Genomic DNA, 19,956 nt, shown 5'->3' with positions numbered 1-19,956 from the left:
TGGACCACAAAACTGTGCACAAAGCCCCAAAGCAGCCACCAGACATTCTGTGCTGGAAGCTGGCCATTGTCTTCCCAGGGATATAAGCAAATTTCTGTTGGATACAGCAGCTCTAGTTGGAGGTAGAATCAGGCAAACACACATTAAACAAGTGTTTTGTGCAGCATGGACTTAATATGCAGTATAAAACAGGCTTGAATAATCAAAAACACATCCATTTGCTTCAAACAAAATAGTCCATTTTGGATAGTCTAGAAATTTGATTCAGCAAATACTTAAATCAGAAAGCTACCATCACCTGCAGCCTCCTGCATACTTTCTAGTTTCCTTCAGGAAAACATGGACTAGCAACTGCCTTCATGTGTACACAATCATCACTTTCTTGTCTTAATAAATAAAGAACTGGTGGTTTACTATAATTCTGCCTCCTGCAGCAGTCTGAAACCTTCACTCTGATAAATTCAGAACTTTCACAGTTCTCTCCCAAATATATTTTTTACTTCTAGACAAACCAAGGGCAGGGGGAATCCTCCAAAGAGGCCCAGTGCTTCCCTCCTTGTAATGAAACCCTGTAATGGAATGCCCTGCACTCCAATTAGGAAGAAATGCTAATTTTCTCCAGTTGAGCACCCCCTCTAGATGTATCTAATTTGTTTCACTGCTTTCATCTCTCCCCTCCATCACATTTTCATTTAAAGGTTATGATCTGTTTGTGCCCTCCATGCCGCGCCCTGACAAGACACCCCTATGAGAGGTTGCAGGGGCCATGTCGCCCTTCCTAACCCTCTTCCAAAACAAAAACCAAAGCTTTTTTCCCTCCACTGCCTCTTTAAGAAATGCAGAAAGATGAAGGGGAGGAGCAGGCAATTCGGAAGACAATAATTAAAAATAAGAAGTAAGCCCTCTTGCAAGCTGGGTTGTTGGTTGCTTCCAACAAAAAGTTAGAGACCTTTGCACTGTGACCTGCACCACTATGGCCAGTGCAGGCCAGCCAGGAGCAACAGCATTACAGAGCTTTGCTACTTCTGCAGATCCATTTTAGGAACAGCTGCCATGCAGTACTCTTTTGCAAAAGGTTTTGAGATGCTAAATTGTTTAGCTCCTTGTAGATCTTGGGGAATACATTTTCTCTCATCTGCCACAGGGAGAGTCTGGTCAGAAGAGCTGGCTTAGCTGAGGAGAAACTCTCAATAAAGCTTTCCCACTCCTCTCTAAATGGCTTATGCCTTGTTCTGGGTGCCGGTGTTCTGAAAATTCCTTCAGGAGAGCAGAAACTTCAGCTGGGTAGCATGGGCCTTGGAATAGCTCTTCATGGCATCCATAAATTTGTGCTGCCATGGTTGTGGCTGGACAGACACATAAATCCTCAGGGCCGAACCTATCTGGACATGTTATCCACCCAGAAGAGCGGTGTATACACCACACAGGGAAAAGGCATCCAGATGACATGCTAGTGCTACACCACTTTCCACAGAAATTTCAAAGGGCTTTTTTAGTCACCAAAAGACTGAACAAAAATAATGAGAAAATGCAGCCAGCATCCTTCCTCCAAGAAAAGCCTCTTTTCAGCCTGCCCCAGTATTCTCAAATAAAACAGTATCCCTGGAGCTGAACCCACAGTCTCCCCTACATACAAACCCTGCTCCTAAGCTAAGCCATTCATTACTTGTGTTCAGCCTCTCCCTTCCTTCACTTCAATTTTTTCTGTCAGTTCTTGTCTGTTAGAAAGGAAATCATAGATGTACACTCTTTAGACACAAGTTTGACCACATATCTGTTGTCAACATCCTATAAGTTGAAAGCGCCCAAATAACCTATTTGGAGGAAAGGCAGCTAAGTGGGCCCTGACTGAAAAGGAGTGGAAACTGCTGGGTTCCACTGGTGGCACAGACTGGAACAACCATCCTCTTGGAAAAAGTAGAACAGCTGGACATGCTGCCCAGACTGAGCATTGAGTAGCCTGTTCTTGACCGTAAGATGAAGCTGGAAAAGTGCAGCAAGAGTGTTTTCTGTTATTAATAGGCACTTTGCTAATACTGCTCAAGACAGTCAGCTCCCTCTCAGTCATTTCCTGCTGCAGCCACTGAATCCCATTGGTCATAGCACTATATGCTCCATTACAAGCTATTTCCTCTCTATGTTTGCAATGCCTCCAAAAGCTTTTGCAGGAAGTCCTGATGATCTCCCTTCCTGCCTCCCTCTGCAGACACAACTCCCTCATAGTTTGATTTTCTGGGACCACAAATGGGGAGCGGGTAACAGGCACATAAAGATTTACTCTTCACAGATAGCAACCTTGCCCCTTCCAGGCCCCCTCTCTATCTGGTCCATGCAAACAAACCCTGAGTGGGAAAGAGCGTTTGGAAGAGGCTTGTGTCTGGGCCAGCCGCCTTTCATCCAGAAGATGCCTCTTCCTGCTGGAAAATACAAGCATTGTGTGAAAACATTTTAATATATTCATGCACATTCCTATAGCTCGCAGGAGCGAGTGGGTCTCAGCGCCCTCCCCTCCCTGCCTTCCAAATGATTTTCATAGGCAACGATGCACTGGGAATACCACTTGTTTTCTCGAATGCCCGTGAGTATGTAAATTGTGGGAATATGCAGGCCAAGGGCTGTGGTTTTATTGTGCTGCAGAAAAGATTTTACTAATTACTTGCCTAAACTCCAAAGCAGTACGCCTGCTTTTTCACAAAGCGGGAGAGTGGGGAAGGTGGGGGTGGTGGGAAGAGGAGGAGGGGGACAAAAAAAAAAAAATGCAGGGGGAAGAGAGAGTAAAGGGAAAGAGGGAGAAGGAAAGGGAGCACAAGGGATGCATTTCAAAGTTTCTCCAGCAATTGGATGGGGGGGAGCTGGGCCCAATGTGAAATCATAGAGGTCAAAGGTGGGTCTCCCTCCCTTGTGAGAAAGTGGTGAATCAGGACGGTTTATCAAACGATCATTTTCTTTTGAAACTGGGAGGCAGCGGCTGGGACAATTCTGCAGATGTGCTTGATGAGTTCGGGACAAAAATGGGCCGCCTCCTCCCCCCCCTCCCCCCTTTAAGGTCTCCCATCAGGGGTTGCTTCTCCCTCCACTGCTTCCAGGACCCTCCCCTCCCTTCTTCAGTGGTCAGCTGAGACCCCCACCCACTGACCGCCTTTGTATTCCTGGCCTTTGGACACAGTGACAGGGCCCTTTATGAGACCCCAATCAAGACCCCCATGTCACAGGTACCTAGTAGAGATACCAGACCCTTTTCAAATGAGGAACAACAAGGAAAATATGCTGGTCCATTGTTCCAGCACGGCACCAAGGGAGATGAAAGGGACAGGCTGCTCCGTCTCCGCAGACTGCCTGCCAGTCAACCTCAGTTATTAAGGTCACTATGTGGAAATTCTTTTGACCTACACCTAATCAAAGATGCACCAAGGACTTTTGAGACCACAAGGGGGAAGGTGGGAGAGTAAGCATCCCCCTGTCCTCTCCACCCATAAATACAGTGGAGCTTCCACAGAGACTTAGTAGGAGTTACCCCAGTTAGTGCTGGAGCATACTTGCCCCAAGTACCACTAGGGCAGCCAAGCACAGCTCTGTGCTGTCATGCAGCCTCAGGAGAGCTTAAATTAAAAACATTTCTCACTGGAAAGTAACAGGGCAACACTGGAGGTGGCTCAGAAGCCATGACTGAGGACACTGTGTGACAAATACTAAGCATCCTCTTTCCTGTTGCTGATATCTTTGGTTTGCGCAGGCTGTGGGTTTCACTAAACATGGTCAGCACCATCCAACAGTGAATCCTGAAGAATTAAAACTCAGTGGATGTGAATCTCTGAGTCTCCAAAAGCTGAAGCACCTGGAAGAGTGGATAGATGCCAGGGCAGACATTCTGACTCCCCCCTTGCATTATACAGGATGAAAATACCAAGATGATGTTGATAGTGGCAGTTCTTAGGACTACACAGAAATATCTCACAGAGAGGAGGTAGGAGCCATGTGCACTGCCAGAGCAGTGAAATGGACACAAAACAATTAGAGCATGGGTCAGATGGGATCAGAGAAGCACATCCTACCAGATAGCTCCAGAGCACTTGGAATATGGACAAGATCAACTGCCTCTGGAAGACTGTTCTGCATCACTCACAGCATCATCACTGTACACTCAGAACAGTCAGACACAATAATCAACCTGGCAAGTAACACAAGAAATGACAGACTACAGTCTATGATAGTACACACAAAAAGGAAAGAAAAAAAAATCCAACTCTGTAACAGGAACATTTTTCAGCATATATAGGATGCTTTCGAAAGTGCATGACTTTGAATTAGGTCCTCCAGAAGAGCCACATGGTGTAAGTCATGGCCACCACTAGCACATTTATGATCAGTCTTGAAGAAACAGAAATTTTTGGCACTCTTCTTTATGCACCATATCTACTGCCATTCAGGGAATACCCTTCCTGTTCCCATGCTAGCTTGCTGCTCTCATCCTGTTGGCATTCTTCAACCTGGATAAAGATGTTTAGTGAAAGGAAAACAAATCTGGGGTGGTAGTATAGTGAAGTCATAGAAAGTAGAACAGTCACAGCAACCAAGCTGCAAGTTTCTTTATGCTAAACACTGCTCATGTGTTGGCTCACTTTCCAATGTCTTTTAGCTAAAAGATACCAGTGCAGTGCTACCAAAGCTCCCTAATTCCTGTCAGAGAGCCTGCACAAGGTAACAGCCTACCAGTGGTGACCAGCTGGGTAAGAGATGAGAAGTGGAAGATTCCAAAAGAGTTCTGGGATAAAGATTCATATCTTTACACAAATCCTACTACATTGCTTCTCCACTGCAAGTCACTGACATTCCTAAAACTGTCCCTTTGTTCCTTGGCTTTTACAAAATTGTTGAAGCAGGTGGAAAACAGCTTTTTCTTCTTCTCCTATACCAAAAACTGCTTAGCTATGGCAAGGCATGGTCGTTATAAACCAAGGTCCAAACTGACACTTCAGACACTAAGCTGGAGTGCTCAGAGCAGACATTACTTAAGCACAGAAGACAGATATTGCTTTTACTTCAGGGTAATATCCTCCACTATCACCCTCCTTTCAAATGCCAATGGCAGGCTGAGGACCAGTCTCCAGCTGTCCTTAGAGTGAATTAACACCCCTTTAGAAGGGCCAGGCTGCTATCTTAGGACACTACAGCTTCACTTCCCACCTCAGGGCATGAGCTTGCATCCTCTGAGTGACATGTCCGCCTCATCTGGGAGGAGTAAAGTGGAAGCTGAGGCTGGTTAGAGGCATATGCACCTGGGGTTCTCACTGTGCAAGAAAGGTCCATCCCTCTGTGTCCCTTCCCGCCCCCAAAAACAGTCATTTGAAAGGCGGGGAGGGAACAGACACCACTCTAATTGTAGGAGTGAAAACTGGCATCCTCCTGCTCATCTACCTTTGCACTCCATTTCTGTTTCTCTTTGAACCTCTGGTACAGCTTGTCAGGTCGCTGCCCTCCTGAGAGATCAGAAAAAAAAATTAAACAGTGATTACTATTGTATACTGATATGCAAGCTGGAAAAAGAGAGAGAGAGGAGAGAGAGAGAAAGGCCTCCATGTGTCAGATTATGAAAGGGCTTCGACTGAAGCCGCCTGAAAAACAAACCCTTAATTTAAATGTTAATGAAAGTGCTGAAGAGACATCAGAGGCTTTCATTTCTCTACAAGGAACAGAATCACCAGGTCTAGAATTTATGGCCCCCTTCACCTCCCCTCTCCTCTTCTCTGCTCCATCAGCCACAGAAGTAAGGAAAGGAAAAAAACCCTAATTTTAACATTAACTCCACACTTCCACCCTAGGATGCAATTGCTAAATTATCTGTTGGCAGGACACTGATCAAAGGTGGAAAAACAAAGGCACACTGCACAACTGAGCAAAGGTAAACAGAAGCCAAGGTCTGGTGAAGGTACCTTCTCCCCCTGCAAACTTAAAAAGCAAAGAGAAAACAATCACAAACTGGAAATGGAAACCTCAAACCATAAGGTTGCCAGCCCCCTCAACTAAGTTTCTTCTGTCACATCGATTAAACAGCCATCGATTCTCCTGTGCAAACCAGGCAGCACAAGAAAGATGCTTCCTCCAAGCTTTCTGAGACAGACTTTCCCCTCAAGCAAGGGGAAAAATGATAAAAAAAAAAAACTACAGGGAGAGGAAAAAAAAATTCAATATGCAACACAACTCAACACAATTAGAAACAGATGTCTGCATTCTAACTCTGTCAGCTACTGCCTCCCAAAACCTGCTCACCTGCCTGCAACCACTAGTGAGCCAATTCACACAGTCACAGAAAATATATACATTAGAGTATTAGCCAAAAGTGACAAAAAGGGAGGAAGTCATCAATCATGTGAGCTTTAGAGGGCAAAAGAAAGAAACTGAAGTGAAGAAAGGTAAGCTGCAGTTTCTCAATCTATAGAAATGTTTGCATGTGTGTTTGTTTTTAGAGGAGAAGGAAAACAGACATGCGTGTTCATGTGTTCACCCACATGAAGACCAAATAGAGTCATTATCACACAATTAAAGAAGTAAAACAAAGCCTTCGTCCTCCCAACATCAAGGGAACAGTCAGGGCAAATGGATAAGACACAGGTGTCATTTTAGCTCCAGAGGGGAGAAACTGATACTCATTTCCTGCTCTTCAGCTTTAGGGTGAAAGAGCACCAAGTCAGTTATGACTATTGCATATACTTAGAAACCCACATCCAGATCACCCTCTGAGGTCAGTAAAAGATGGCAGTTAATGCCACCACTAACTCTGCGCGTCCACTCTGGGATCTCACAGTTGAGCAGGTTCTTCCTGCCCTGCTTAAGAAACAGCTGCAGGTCAGAGTCCCCTCTCAATTATTCAAACCGACCAGGCTCTACAAAGATCCCCAAGGACAGCAGAGCTATTGCTGCCGGCTGTTTTGCTGGCAATGCACAAACCTGAACAAAACTCAGTTACTTCTCCCAAGTCCTAGCAGACTCAGAGAGGTTAACTGCACAAAGCTAGGTCAAGGCAGAGCACACTATGGCCAACAGCTCATCTTGATATGCAGTAGGGGAAATCTGCTGATAAAATCTGAGTAAGAAATGAGGACAGGGGAACATTATCAAACATTTTAACTTCTACACATTAGGGCTTCAATTGCACAGTTAAAACCACTGCAAAGTTGCTCTGATTCAAGTGGGTTTTGCTCTAAGGCAATCTGCAAGATCGATTGTTACACTTTCACAAGAAGTTTCTAGATAACCATTAAAAACAAGCCCTCAAAATTAATCATTTTGATCGCTCCCAATAGAAGAGAGGCCCACTCAGTTAAGTTGCCTGTCAGTAATCTTACTCTTCCTTCCTTTCCCCAACAAGTTTGGGATATGTTTTACAATTTGCCTGAGGTCTGTAGAAGCAGAGATCTCCTCAGATATTATTTCCTCATAATAATCCATAGGAGAGGCAATTAGGTTAAAATCAGCATGTTCAAATAGAGAAGCTGGGTCTCAACTACAACACTGCATACACATGAGAGCCAGCCTGGCTTTTTAAATTCAGCTGCTCATGTTAGTATTTATTTTCCTTTAAATTAAGCATCCAATGTACATAGCTAATCTTCAGTACAAATATTCCTTCTCTCTGGAGTTAACCTGCACTTCACCAAGGCAACATCCACGAGGACAGGTCATCTATTGCAGCAAACTAATGACACAGTCAGAACAGAAGAGACTGTTTCCTGGGCTTACACACCCAAAGCATGTTTCTGTCACAGTAGGGCACTTTATGATTGCCCCAAAACATACCAAGGGTTTCCTAGCTCTCTATCTACAGCTGAAACCTGGCATCCTGCTGCTCATCTACAGTTGTACATTGGAAACCATTTGTGTGCCTCCATTTTCTCTTTGCTTGCTTTAAAATCTGACACACTTTGAGTACAGCATCTCATGATAAATATTTAAATATTTTAAGATGAAAATAGCAAATGCCAGTGGCCAGACCTGGCAGGAGAAGTCAGCTTAGATCTGAGTACTTTTTAAAATTCAACACAAAAAAAAAAATCTGGATCCAAGATTAATAATGAACTTAATATGAAGGCTCACTTTTTTCTTTCCCCTCCAGTTTACATTGTACACTGCTCCCTTCTCTTCCCTGGCTACTGCCACCTCAGGGAACCACACAGCATGAAGGTGTCACTGCTCTACCAGAAACTCCCCAGTTTGCCTCACTTTGCACATTTGAATTGGTCTACTGCACTTAGGCTTGCCCTGGTCCCTGAGCACACATAAGTCACTGCAGTAAGCACCACTAAATGAAAGTTTAACATCTGCATGATGCAGAGTTCAAAAGGCAAATGAACTTGGGGGGGCAAGAGGATTATGAGCAGCTAAGAAATGTAGTTTAAGGGACGCAGCAGAGTAAGTACAGCATTTTACTAATCCATGGAGAAGGACAGCTTTGGAGATCAATTAAACCAGTGACTGAAGGAAGCTGAGATACCCTTATTTTAATTATCCTACTTTAAGAACACTCTCAGAGTCTTCTCTAGTCACTTATGCAACATGCAGTGTGTGACCTGCTATCCAGAGCACACCAAGCAGCGTAACTTTGCAGACTTACTGAAAACCCAGAATGAACACAATGCCCTCCCATCCCTATTACCCTGCAGGGCACTATCAGGGATCCCCAAAGCAATGAAGCTCTAACACACATGGATGTCAAGACACTTCCATGGCTGAAAAAGTTATGTAAAGGACTAAGCACAGTTTTCCCCTGCACAGTATGAAGAGATGATCCAACATTCTTGGGACCCTTCTAATACCTTTCCCTCTACTTAATCTCCCTTATAGGAATCATTCTCTTTGCAGACCCTAAAAATATCCAGAATAGCACCACTACACAGAGAACAAGGAAGCCTCCTCCCCCAGCTCCACACAACTACAGGATGATCTCTGTAGTGACACAGGGAAACTACGGACAAATTAAAGCAGAATACCTAAGAAAAAATGCCTGAAGCCAGAGGAGCTGTGGTCTAAGAGCACAAGTCTCTAATGTTTAGCTTGAGTGTACAGGCACTGTCCTCTAGAGTAGCAGTCCAGCAGTGCAGGACTACAACAGGCACAGCAGAAAATTCAGCTGTGGGTCAGGAGCAACTTTGTAAGAAGCTTCACACAGAGGATGATACCACTGAAAAGACTAAAACTTTCAGCCCATTAACAGCTGAAGTTCAGTAAGAATATCATCCTGAGTAATCTAGAGAGTCTTAGCCCCAGCAAACTTCCATGGCAGGAAACTACAGCCTCTCCAAAGCAATTTTGAATGGCTAGAGTTGGAGGAGCCTTCCTTGCTCCTACCCCACTGAACACAACTGCTTTGAGCTGTGTGTATCCATAGTAGAAATACCTGCCATTTCTTAGCAGCAATGGGCCAAAATACTTAGGTGGTTGGAGCCTGATTCTCCAGCAGTTCTACACCAGCAGAACTACCTGTCCTTACGGAGGAGATCATCAGCATAAATGTTTAGGAGGAAGTGGAGGTTATAGGCCATGTTCAGCCGCACTGCGGAACAAATGTATCCAAGCTCTGGCTAGAAGTATGGGGAGAGTGAGGGAGGAAAAGATTTAGACACAAAAGTGCATAGGGAATGCATATGGGTGAAATATGGGCTCTTACAAATAAAACAGAAAGCACAGAGCTCCCCAAAGCAGACTTTCCTAGAAACCAGATATTATCTTTTTGATACTCACCCTCATTAGACAGCAAGTAATAAAACCTATTAGTGAAAAATTCATCTCCCCTGCCCCTTGCCCTGGCCCACCCCCACCACATGCCCTCCTGCTCTGATCCTCTCTCTCTCCTAGGATGGCTGCGATTTGTTCTGAGAAGCGACAGGTTTATAGGTTAGCCGACACCTTCTCTCTGAGGAATTTTAATTAACTTCTCCCATCGTCAATATGTTAAGGAGCAGAGTTCCCATTATACGAGGTCAGCAGCGTGTTTCAGGCCCTGCTATATCAGCCGTCAAATTGAAGAATTAATGACGTGGCTAATTGGCTCTAATTCTCCACAGCCCCCTCCCTAAAATATGGAGGGGTAAGGGGGGGTGCAGTAGGATGGGCTAGTGGTAGAGGCTGGTACAGTCCTCAGTCTCATAAAAAAATGAGAGTGCACAATTTAAGCCCACTTGTTCATGGGGTAGCTGCTCCACCACCTCCAATTTACCACCCTGCAGGGAGGAAAGGGTGGGGTGGGGAGAATGAGGGTAAATATTGTGACAGAGAGTGTGCACAAGCATGCACACCAGGGAGAGGAACACTGTCCTGACAAGAGGCCACGGCAGTAGGTCATCACTTAGGGAGTAGGAAGCAGAATGCCACCGGCCTCTAACCAGCCACGGTGACCGAGCCAGAGCCTGTCTGACAGGAAAGGGACCATTGCAGCACAGAAGACAGCAAAGGGCTTCTATCTCACATCTTGCAGCAGCACTAACGCACGTGGCACTTCTTCAAAACACTAATTGTCTCAAACACTCAAAGCAAAGGAACAAGGCAACAGCAAAATCATAGCAAGCCTGGAGTGTCGTTTTCCTGATAAAGCCATTAGCTCTGTACCACAAAGTTTCTGCTGCCTGCAAAACAAGCTTGGAAATCAAACAAAGACAGCAGTTGTGGACAGTATTTTGGTTTTGCACAAGCCTAAAATTCAGTAGTTGCAGACATCACATGAGCAGCAATAGCAGCTTTTCCTCCCCTCTTCCTTGAGGTATGCTGAGGAAGAACCTCTCTTGCACGCAGACCAGTTTAACAGGGAACCAAAGAGACAGATCATTGCTGGTTGGTTTAAGATTTTAACAGTGAGAATTTCTCATATTTTCTCTTCCTCAAGAAAAGGAGCACTTCAAAGAACACCCTGGAAGACACTGGTGTATGTACTGCCCTTGTCTCCCATGCTGAAGCTGTACTTGTAGCATTATGCCTGCACTAGAAGCACAGAGCTACAGGCAAGGCTGGAAAACCACATCCCTGAACTCCACATCATCTTTTCAACATGTTCAAAAAAACCTGAGTTCTAACCACTGCATGCAGCTCTCAAGCAGGGACCTTTTTGCTCAGCATCTCTTCTGCCAGAGAATGAGAATACAAGTTGGCATCTTTTCACCACAGAAAATCTCAAGAGGATCCAGGTCACTGTTTCTAATTAGCAAGTCAGCAATCCTTCGTCAAGAAAGAACAAACAGGTTCCACCTGAGGCACTAAGATGAACCCAGGCCCACCTTCACAGCCTCTTTATGAGGGGATCACTCTGCTGGTACAGGAAATAAAGACCACATGCTCTTCCCTGAGCTCCTGCTGCAGGCAGAAGCACCTGATCAGCCTCCACACAAATCAAGTCCCTGAACTGTCACATTGAGGCTGTGTGTGTGGACACACAGCCTATCCAACTCCTTTACTTCTCTGCAGAAAATTGGGAATAAAGAGATCTGTTACCTTAATAATGGGCTGATAGCAATGGACCACACTCGATCCTCTGTCTGTACTGTATGTAGACACTGACCAACTCTGCCTGCGGACAGGGACCAAACCTAAAGAGAGAGATGCATGTTATGCCACATCACCCAAAATTGCAGAACGCAGGATGCATGCTGCTAACGTGCTAGAAGAGCTGCCCAAACTGCCATGCTTACCTTCCCAGAGACACTCTCCCTGAATTCCAGTTACTTATTTTGGGAGAGCAGAAGCTTCAATTGCTGGCAGAAACAAGTACTTGTAGTCACACAAAGATTCAGCTTATGGCCTTCCACCTCACTGGTAACAGAGAGAGCACCCCCATCACCACTTGCTCTCTAAGGGCAGCACTCAACACTAACTGCTCAGATTCTGTAGTTAAATAAATGACAACTAGGATTTGTTGAAATATGTTCTCTTGAACAGTGTGGGAAGACTTAGTAGCATCCTTGAAAAATTTCTATTAATATTAACTATGAAGTTAATCATTCACCAGCCTATAAAATAATCTTTTATAAGATCCCCCCTTTAGACCAAGTTTTTCAAGTGTACTCCAGGCTGTTTTCAAAGTGGCTGCCCTTGCTCACTGACAACGAGAGAACTCCTTTCCTCCCCCAACAGTGCAAACATGCACATCTCCTTCCACCAGTTCACCCCTTTGTTTCTGGGCCATAATAAAGGCCCCAAAATTCTTGCTGGGGCCTCTGCTAGTGGCCCTCATTTTCTCCACCTTGCCATCATTCCTGGTCCACAGGACACAAGCCTCCCAGTTGTCTGTAACCAACCCCCAATGTTTTGCTTCAAGACTTCAAAGCGTGGAGTGCCCTATTTGTTTGTTTGTTGATAATGCCCAGGATTGCAGGCTATTCTTGTCAGCGGGGAATTTAGCACCTAGTGTCAGCAAAAGCAGCAGAAAAGCTTAACTCCTTTAAGGCATCCCTATCTCCTACAGGTTAAAAATATTGCTCAGAGCACACTATCTGCTGCCTATCACACAGGAATGTACATTAGCAGCTCTTCAGGGCTTAGTCCTAATCAACACTCAGCAGAGCCCTCAATAGCTTAGAGCCCCTTTTAAAAGGTTGGTAGGGATTCCCTTCCACCCTCCAAGAGTCTCATTCAGGCAAACAAGACAGCCTACAAAAGAGATGATAAAAAATAAGAGGTGAGCATCCCCAGAGTATATGCTGTGGGGAGCACTGGGTGGGCAAGATCTCACACTAGCTCTAAGAAAAACAGCTTGAAATTCCCCTCTGGGCTTCAGGAATTTGTTCTCAAGGTCGGGGATGTCTGTCCTCCAGCTGTCAGAGAAGTAGCAAGAAGGCACTCTCCCAGAAAAGAGGATCCACAGACCAGAGAGGAGCAGCATCGCTAAAGCAGGAGACAAAGCAGCATCAAGGTCTTGCTCCCAGGAAGCAAACAGCAACCCCAAAATTGCTTTTTGCATCTGAACATTGCTTGCTTTACTTGGAAGTGATTTTACTCAAGTACATCTGTACAAAGGGACCAACAAAAATAAATCAGGTCATGCTCTTTCACACACTTTCTGTAAATCCTTGGAAGAGATATTTAAGTCTTTCCTTGCTTCAATGTCCCCTCTTGATAAACAGAAATTAGCTGGTTTTCCTCTTACCCACTACACTCCATGAATGCTCTGTGATATAAATCAGGAACCAAGAATGTCTATCAGCCTACCCAGAGCAAAAGCCAACATATAACATTTAACATACAGCAACCACTTCAAACAATGAAACAAGTGGTTGTGAAGATTCTACACATACTGCATCATGCTAACAGGATAAGGGTGAAACATCTGTGTAGAGCTTCCTAAACTGATCAAACAGAGCTGGTTACAGTTCAGAGGAACAACTCTTCAGGTCCAAACAGGAACAAAGCATTGTCAACTAGATCCAGAAGGACAAAAATCAACAAGGTCCTGCCCCAAAAAGAAATAGTCAGAAATTACGTGATAGGACCCATTGATGCCAGCTGCAAGAGAAAAATGGGAGCAAACAGTACTCATAGTCTAACTTCATTCCTGGTTTGCAAACCAAAAACCATTGGAAAAAAAAAAGGAAAAAAAAAACCTCCACACAAATAAATAAACCACAAAATTAGTAAATAACCATGTCTAAGAAAAGACATCATCCTAACCCTTACAGAGATTGAATATATAACAGAGAGCATGTTAAATCACATTGCAATGTTAAATCATAAAACAAGGATGGGTCTGAGATCCATACAGTCAATTTCACACTAACTGGCATTCATCTACACTACAACATAGATAGATATACAGGAAAAGAAGCAAAATATCAGCTGCTGCCTTCTGCACTTCCAAGTATAAGCAAGCAGCTGATGCTGTAAATTACTGCCAAATCTCTTTCTAACAAGCTTGGCAGAGCAAGCATCTTTTCAGAGACATGAGCCAAGATAGTCAGCATTCCTCCTGCAAGGAGTACAGGGCTCACAACAGTTCTGCTGACACTTAAATATTAATGGCACAAGACCTCTGAAGTCACCTCTACAGCAGCACCTGCAGCTGCTGAAACATTCCCTGCTCACCTTCGCTGTTCGGTCCCGGGAGCCGCTGACAATGAGACCACCTTGGAAGTCCACACAGTTCACCTCCTGCTCATGTGCAGAGAACTTGACACTGTAGGAGCCATGGATCTTGTGAAGGACAATACTTCCATCTCTGAAAAACAAATCCACAGGCAGGGAATCTGTATCCCTTGGACATGCACCTTCCACTAATGCTTTGGAGTGCTACAAAAAGACCAGGACTGGTCTCTGGCAGGGGCTGAAATTCATGCAGCATTATTAACTCTCCACTCTTCACACATGAACTGATCTCTTGCAATTCCACATCTGGCCAGTTAAAGCCTGATCTGATGCACATGAAAATTTTCCTGGCTGTCTTTTCACCCTTCACTTTGTGCTAAGCTGCAGAAACTGTAGCAAAGCAGCCATTCCTCCTCCTACTGCTTTGAGCTTGCCAGAATCCTGTCTGTATGCTGAATGGCTGGAGTAAGGGAACAAGTGAGAGGACATTCCCACCCATGTCCAAGCCTCAGCTTTTCATTAATTTCAGAGTAGCTGTGCAGGGTGCTGTGCTTTGAATTAACTACACAGACATTTAGACCTTTTTCAACCAAGACAGTTACTGGAATTTTAAATGCAAGCCTTCATTTTCACCTGAATTTTGGTCTAGAGTTCACAAGGAACTCAGATACTCCGGGCACACAGCCATGGTTGTCTCTCCCAATTCTGTGCTTAACTGTTGTGTATATTTTTAAAGTTTTATCTATTCAGGAAAGTCCTGTCACTGTAACTTTAAAAGGCCAGACAATGCAAAATTAATTGGAGAAGTGTGTGTGTGTGTGTGTGTACTCGAAGGCTTGGCAGTTTTTCCCCTCTCCACAATTGTATCAGTGGTTCTAATAAAAACACACTGCAGTCCCAGCTAACCAGCAGTACTGATTATTATAACAGTCTAGCTACCCTGGCTCTAACCAGGGAAAGAAATTAAACTTGCAGGTTTGCCTGATTAGTCAATCCCAATTCAACAATCCTGTAGACATCAACACAAGTTTACAAGAGCAAAGAACACTTTCAAGGTCAATAGTATGAGACTCGGTTCCTTCACTGCTGCAGGAGATGCTTTTGCAGGCCAGAAGCAAAATTATAAGAGAGGAAAGGGCAGCAGCTGACCACAGCCAAGCATGAGGATACTGTAGCAAAACTGTAGCCAGCCCCTCTACTCTGGGGCTGGCGTTACACAGACTCTTTCCAACTTCAGTGGCAAAACCCTTGGGCTGCTTCATTCACTCAACTTACCCCCCTCCACTGACAATGTGTGAGTTGACAAGAACAAAACGACACACGTCCTCCTGGTGGCCAGAGAAGATGGCTTGAGGGTGACACTGCAAACCTGTCCCTTCTGCACAGAGGTGATAGGCCTGGATGTTCTCTGCTTGAGACAGGTAGAGATATTCGCCATCCAGCTCCATCCAGGGCATCAAACTGCAAACAGACAGCAGGTTGGGGGCATGCAGGAGTGGGGAGAAGAAAATGAAACAAAATCACCTCACACAGAAAAAGAAAAAAAAATCCATATGCAAACGTATCAACAAAAACAAATGCCTGCTCAACAAATGTGAAGTTGGAGCAGCAAGGTCACATGCAAAAGCAGGGCTTAATATAGCAGCACAGCTACAAGTGAGGCTTCTCTAGCAACATAAAAAGCAGATTACATTGCTGACATTTTTCTAACCAAGAGCTGAGGAAAAGGAAGCATGGAATCTCCAAAAGAGAAGATGGCCAAAAGTCTAGTAAGCATAGATAGGAAATACTTAAGGGCCCCTGAACCTGCATATGAGCTCTGTACTTTTTAAGAAACTAGACTGTGGTGTTGGTGAGCTATGCCAAGCATTTCTCTGTTCCACACACCTCTACGCAAGGGAGCATGTCACCAAAATACCACAGATCTTCCTACAGACAGAAAGTCACTTGCCTCCTGCACTCTGAGGCTACCCAAGAACTTTATGCTCATCATACAGAGGAGCTATTTTTCCATACTCACACCTCTTCCCCTGCTGAGCCGTAAGCTGTAGAGCAAGTTCTTGATTTTTCTTGCCCATCTTTTAGAAGAGCCCATACAGCCTTTCTGCCCAATGCTTTATGTGGGACAGTGGCAGGTTTGTATGGACAGGTTCCAGGCCAAGAGCAGTGGAGCCAAAAAAAACAATCCCAAAGTATTTTGAAGATTGATGTTATATATGGAAAATATGCTTTACTTTCTGGGAGACCAAGAAGAGGAGAATACATTCAAGTGATATCTGAATCAAGTCTGCCATGTCAAGAAGTTTATTAATTCTTGAAACGAAACCAAAATACAGAATAAAATAGGCTACAATACACACTTAGGCAGTGAGATCTTTGCTCAAGATTTTGCTTTTGCATAGCCAACAGAGAATCAGCAAATAAGATTTCTGGTATAGATTTCTGGATATAGCAAGGCCAGATACAAGAACACATGGGACTCATGTCCTATGGGGCATGGATATGTGAAATTGTCTCTGCTCTGCAGTCATTGCCGAGTGCACCAATGTCCCTGGAAACACCGAGCAAATCCAGAGCCTTTCTATAGAACAGCCTTTCAGTTTTCAAACTATTCAGGAACAAACGGCTTTGAAAGCAGTGGGGCTTCTCATAAAAACCTGTCTCCCTCTTTTTTTCAGATCATTTAATCTCAGAGGTCATGATTTTCTGTGTCATCAGAGTCATTACACACAGTTGTACCTCGTAACATCACAATGAACAACTAGAAACAAGCAAGAGGACAAGACTGCTCATTAGACAGAAGGTTCTTGCTTGCTTGTATTCATCTCCAGTAACAGGCTTTTAATCACATGGACAAAGCAGTTGAGTTTACAATATTCATCTGGGACTTGATCATATACATGGAAAAAGTAAGAGGCATCTTTAGAGCAGAAGCTTTGGGTTTAGGCAGGCTTTGATTTCCCCTTCCTTTCTCCACTCCTACACAGTCCTCTAAAAGCAAGTGAATATCCAGCTTACCTAGACTACAGCCAGGTTCTGTGGCTCTCCTTTTGCAAAAGTTTAGCTTTTTACTTTTTCTACAGCTTTTTCATAAGGAGAAGTAACAAATCTGAAGCAGGATAAATGAAAATTAGGGGATGCCATTTGGATGGTGGCCTCATTAAATCAGTCCTTGCCTTTTCACTTGGGAAGCTAGTTTAGTAATGATCTCTAATATCCACAGAGCCTGTCTTCACAGATGGTTGCAAGCACTTCAAAGGCAGGTATACAACCTGCACCAAAATCCTCTCTGCTCATTACAGCTGTTCCCAGGACTTTAGACAAGAAGTGGCACATTATCCAGCACTTCAATCTACACAGCACAAAAAGGCATGAAAGCTCAGTAGAAGGTCCCTGTTCTTCAGCAGCTAACAAACCGTAGTCTTTCCTTCATCTGATGATGTGAAGGCTGAAAATTTACATGTAATGCTCAGACAAGAGACCTATCTTATGCTTTGCTTTGAAAGCCAAGTACACAAGTACACCTTTACAAACAAGAATTTAACAACAAGCTCCTATCACTAATGTCAAATATCCTTTTTTTTTTTAAGTGAAGGAGAGAAGCATGAGAATGAAGGAGCAAAAAGCAGATGAATGGCAATTAGCATTTTAGATTTGTACATCCAAATCAGGGTCCAGGATTAAACCACAGGAGACACACAAAGCATTTTGAGGGGACACCTAAGTACACATCTGGGATCAAGGTGAGCTCTTTGTGAGAGAGCTTATGGTATACAAGCAGTAGACAGGGAGGCAACAGTTTGAAATCCATACTAAAGGTTGATAACTGTGACTAGAACTGTACAGATCAGAACAAAGACAAATTCAAATTATTAAGAAAGAAACTCCTGACACTCAGCATGAATCCCTAGGGCAAGGCAGCAACTCCAGTTACCCCACACCCGGCTAACCAGCAACAGCCAAAATAAGCCAGCAACAATCACTCTTAAGACCCTATGGAGCACAAGGAGCAGGAAACATCTCATTTCAGGGCAAAGGCACAAACCCAAGGCCCCACAGCAGTTGTCACATAACAAAGAAGAAGAGAAAGAAGCCACTTGCTTGCGTTTCCATTTCAGGATTGTCTCCCTTCGGCAGCGTCCGTGCCTCCAGTTCTGAGATACTTTCACCCTTTCCTTCACTGGAATGCCAGCAGCTCTGCAGACAGAGGAGAGATGAGATTAGCAACCAGGGCTGATGCCTTCTGGACAACAAATGCACTCAAGATGGCCACAGGTACACTCTCACCCTGGTTCAACAATGAGGAACTGACACACACTGATGGTTCCAGAAACACACTACAGTGAGCATGTTCGTGAGAGCTGACAAGAGAGGAACACTGACAAGAGTGGGAGATTACCAGCAAAGAAAGCCACCCCTGATGATCATAAACCTTTAATATGATCAAGACTTGACCAAGTATACTGAATGCAGCACAGGTTCAGACAAAATGTAATCCAAACAAGATGATACAGAAAGAAACCACCAGAAGAACCAGAGATATAGGACATCACCCTTTTAATAGAGACTGACAAGAGCAATTTAAGACAAGGACAACACCACACAAGAACAGATGGAGCAAACACTAGTCAGGAGAACACTGAAATGAGAAGTCAGAGAGTGTCTATCCAGAAGGACTAGTAAAGAAACTACTCCAGAGTCTCACCTGTCTGATAATCACATACAGATAATCAGAAATCAAGATGTGTTAAACTAAAAATAAAATACATTCATGTGTATAAACTACCCAATGCACACACACCCCCAAAAAAAACATCCTTTACAGCATCTCACCAAAGGATAGAGAATTCCAGCATATTGCTGGAAAATTCTCTTTACAGTCATACAAAGCTACTAAAAGAGAAACTATAGCTCATATAGCTGTTGCTGGATTACAAATCAAAGTTATTGTAATGAGCTGAGACAAACCAAGATCAACACTCTTTAAGATGTGACAAAAAGTAGGTACCACAGAGACGGGGGACCAAGGTCTCCTTAGAGTCTGCATGAATATACCCAGTTCAAGCAGCTGTGCAACACCTGTTTTATTTTCATGATCCAGAACTGATTAAAGACAGGGGAAAAGGCAGCTTTAGCTCCCATCTTTCTCATATAATAAATTTAATTATTCAATTTCCTTGCTGGAGCTGCTTAGATAGAAAAGATCAGAAAATTACAAACAAGAAGAAACTCTAGAAGTTGTCCTTTGTAACTAGGGGTTATGAACCACTTACTAGACTACAAGAGTTTATCCCATTTTCATGCATTCATGCATTTCTCAACAGCCAACACACCCAGATGCACAGGGAGAAGGGAAGATCCTTGAGAGATGGGAACTGGTGCCTCATCAGAATCAGTTTCCTCCTCCCATCCCTAAAGTCTCTCCAATCCACTTCTCAAAAGTAGCATTTTTGGGTACTCTGTCATTTTTAAAACAAAGATTAGCTCCCTGTAAATAAACATCTCCTGTGGTTGTTAATGGGTGTAGGAATCTCTAACCTGGCCCTGGGGTCTGGCCAGATTCTTATTTTCCCAGCCTTCCTTCCATAGCCTCAGGGCTCCTTTTTTTCTGCTCACCCTTCCCTCCTCTTTTCTATGCTTTCCGGCACTTAGTCACCATTATAATTTGACTGCATTCCTGGGCATGCGACCCATTTTAAACAAAAACAGAAACCACACACAGAAAAGCTTTTCATCCTCTAGAAAGCTCTGCAACTTTACGTTTATGATCAGTAGAGCCACACCAATTAAAACTGAATTTAGAAAACTACAGGCTCTTTATTTTTCATAGCCATTTAAAAACAAACAAACAAACCCAAAATAGAGTTAGGCTAGGCTGGAAGAAGAGGAATTCCTTTT

The 19,956-nt window shown here is 43.9% G+C and overlaps 1 protein-coding gene across 1 annotated transcript in view; it reads right to left on the bottom strand.

The window, feature by feature from the left end:
* FBXW4 (F-box and WD repeat domain containing 4) overlaps positions 1-19,956 on the bottom strand; it is a 60,496-nt gene that overhangs the window by 30,746 nt on the left and 9,794 nt on the right. Inside the window, exons 2-5 of the mRNA XM_005520686.3 lie at positions 18,160-18,255; positions 15,334-15,519; positions 14,059-14,191; positions 11,476-11,570 (exon numbers count right to left, since the gene is read on the bottom strand). Of these exons, the coding sequence (XP_005520743.1) occupies positions 11,476-11,570; positions 14,059-14,191; positions 15,334-15,519; positions 18,160-18,255 (510 nt within the window). The remainder of the gene's footprint in view (positions 1-11,475; positions 11,571-14,058; positions 14,192-15,333; positions 15,520-18,159; positions 18,256-19,956) is intronic.

This window comes from Pseudopodoces humilis, chromosome 9 (assembly GCF_049639895.1).
Source record: "Pseudopodoces humilis isolate 2021_Gansu_Grassland_sample_001 chromosome 9, ASM4963989v1, whole genome shotgun sequence".
Classification (NCBI taxonomy): domain Eukaryota; kingdom Metazoa; phylum Chordata; class Aves; order Passeriformes; family Paridae; genus Pseudopodoces; species Pseudopodoces humilis.
The sequence above is the reverse complement of the archived record's forward strand: the minus strand, read 5'-3'. Positions and strand labels throughout refer to the sequence as shown.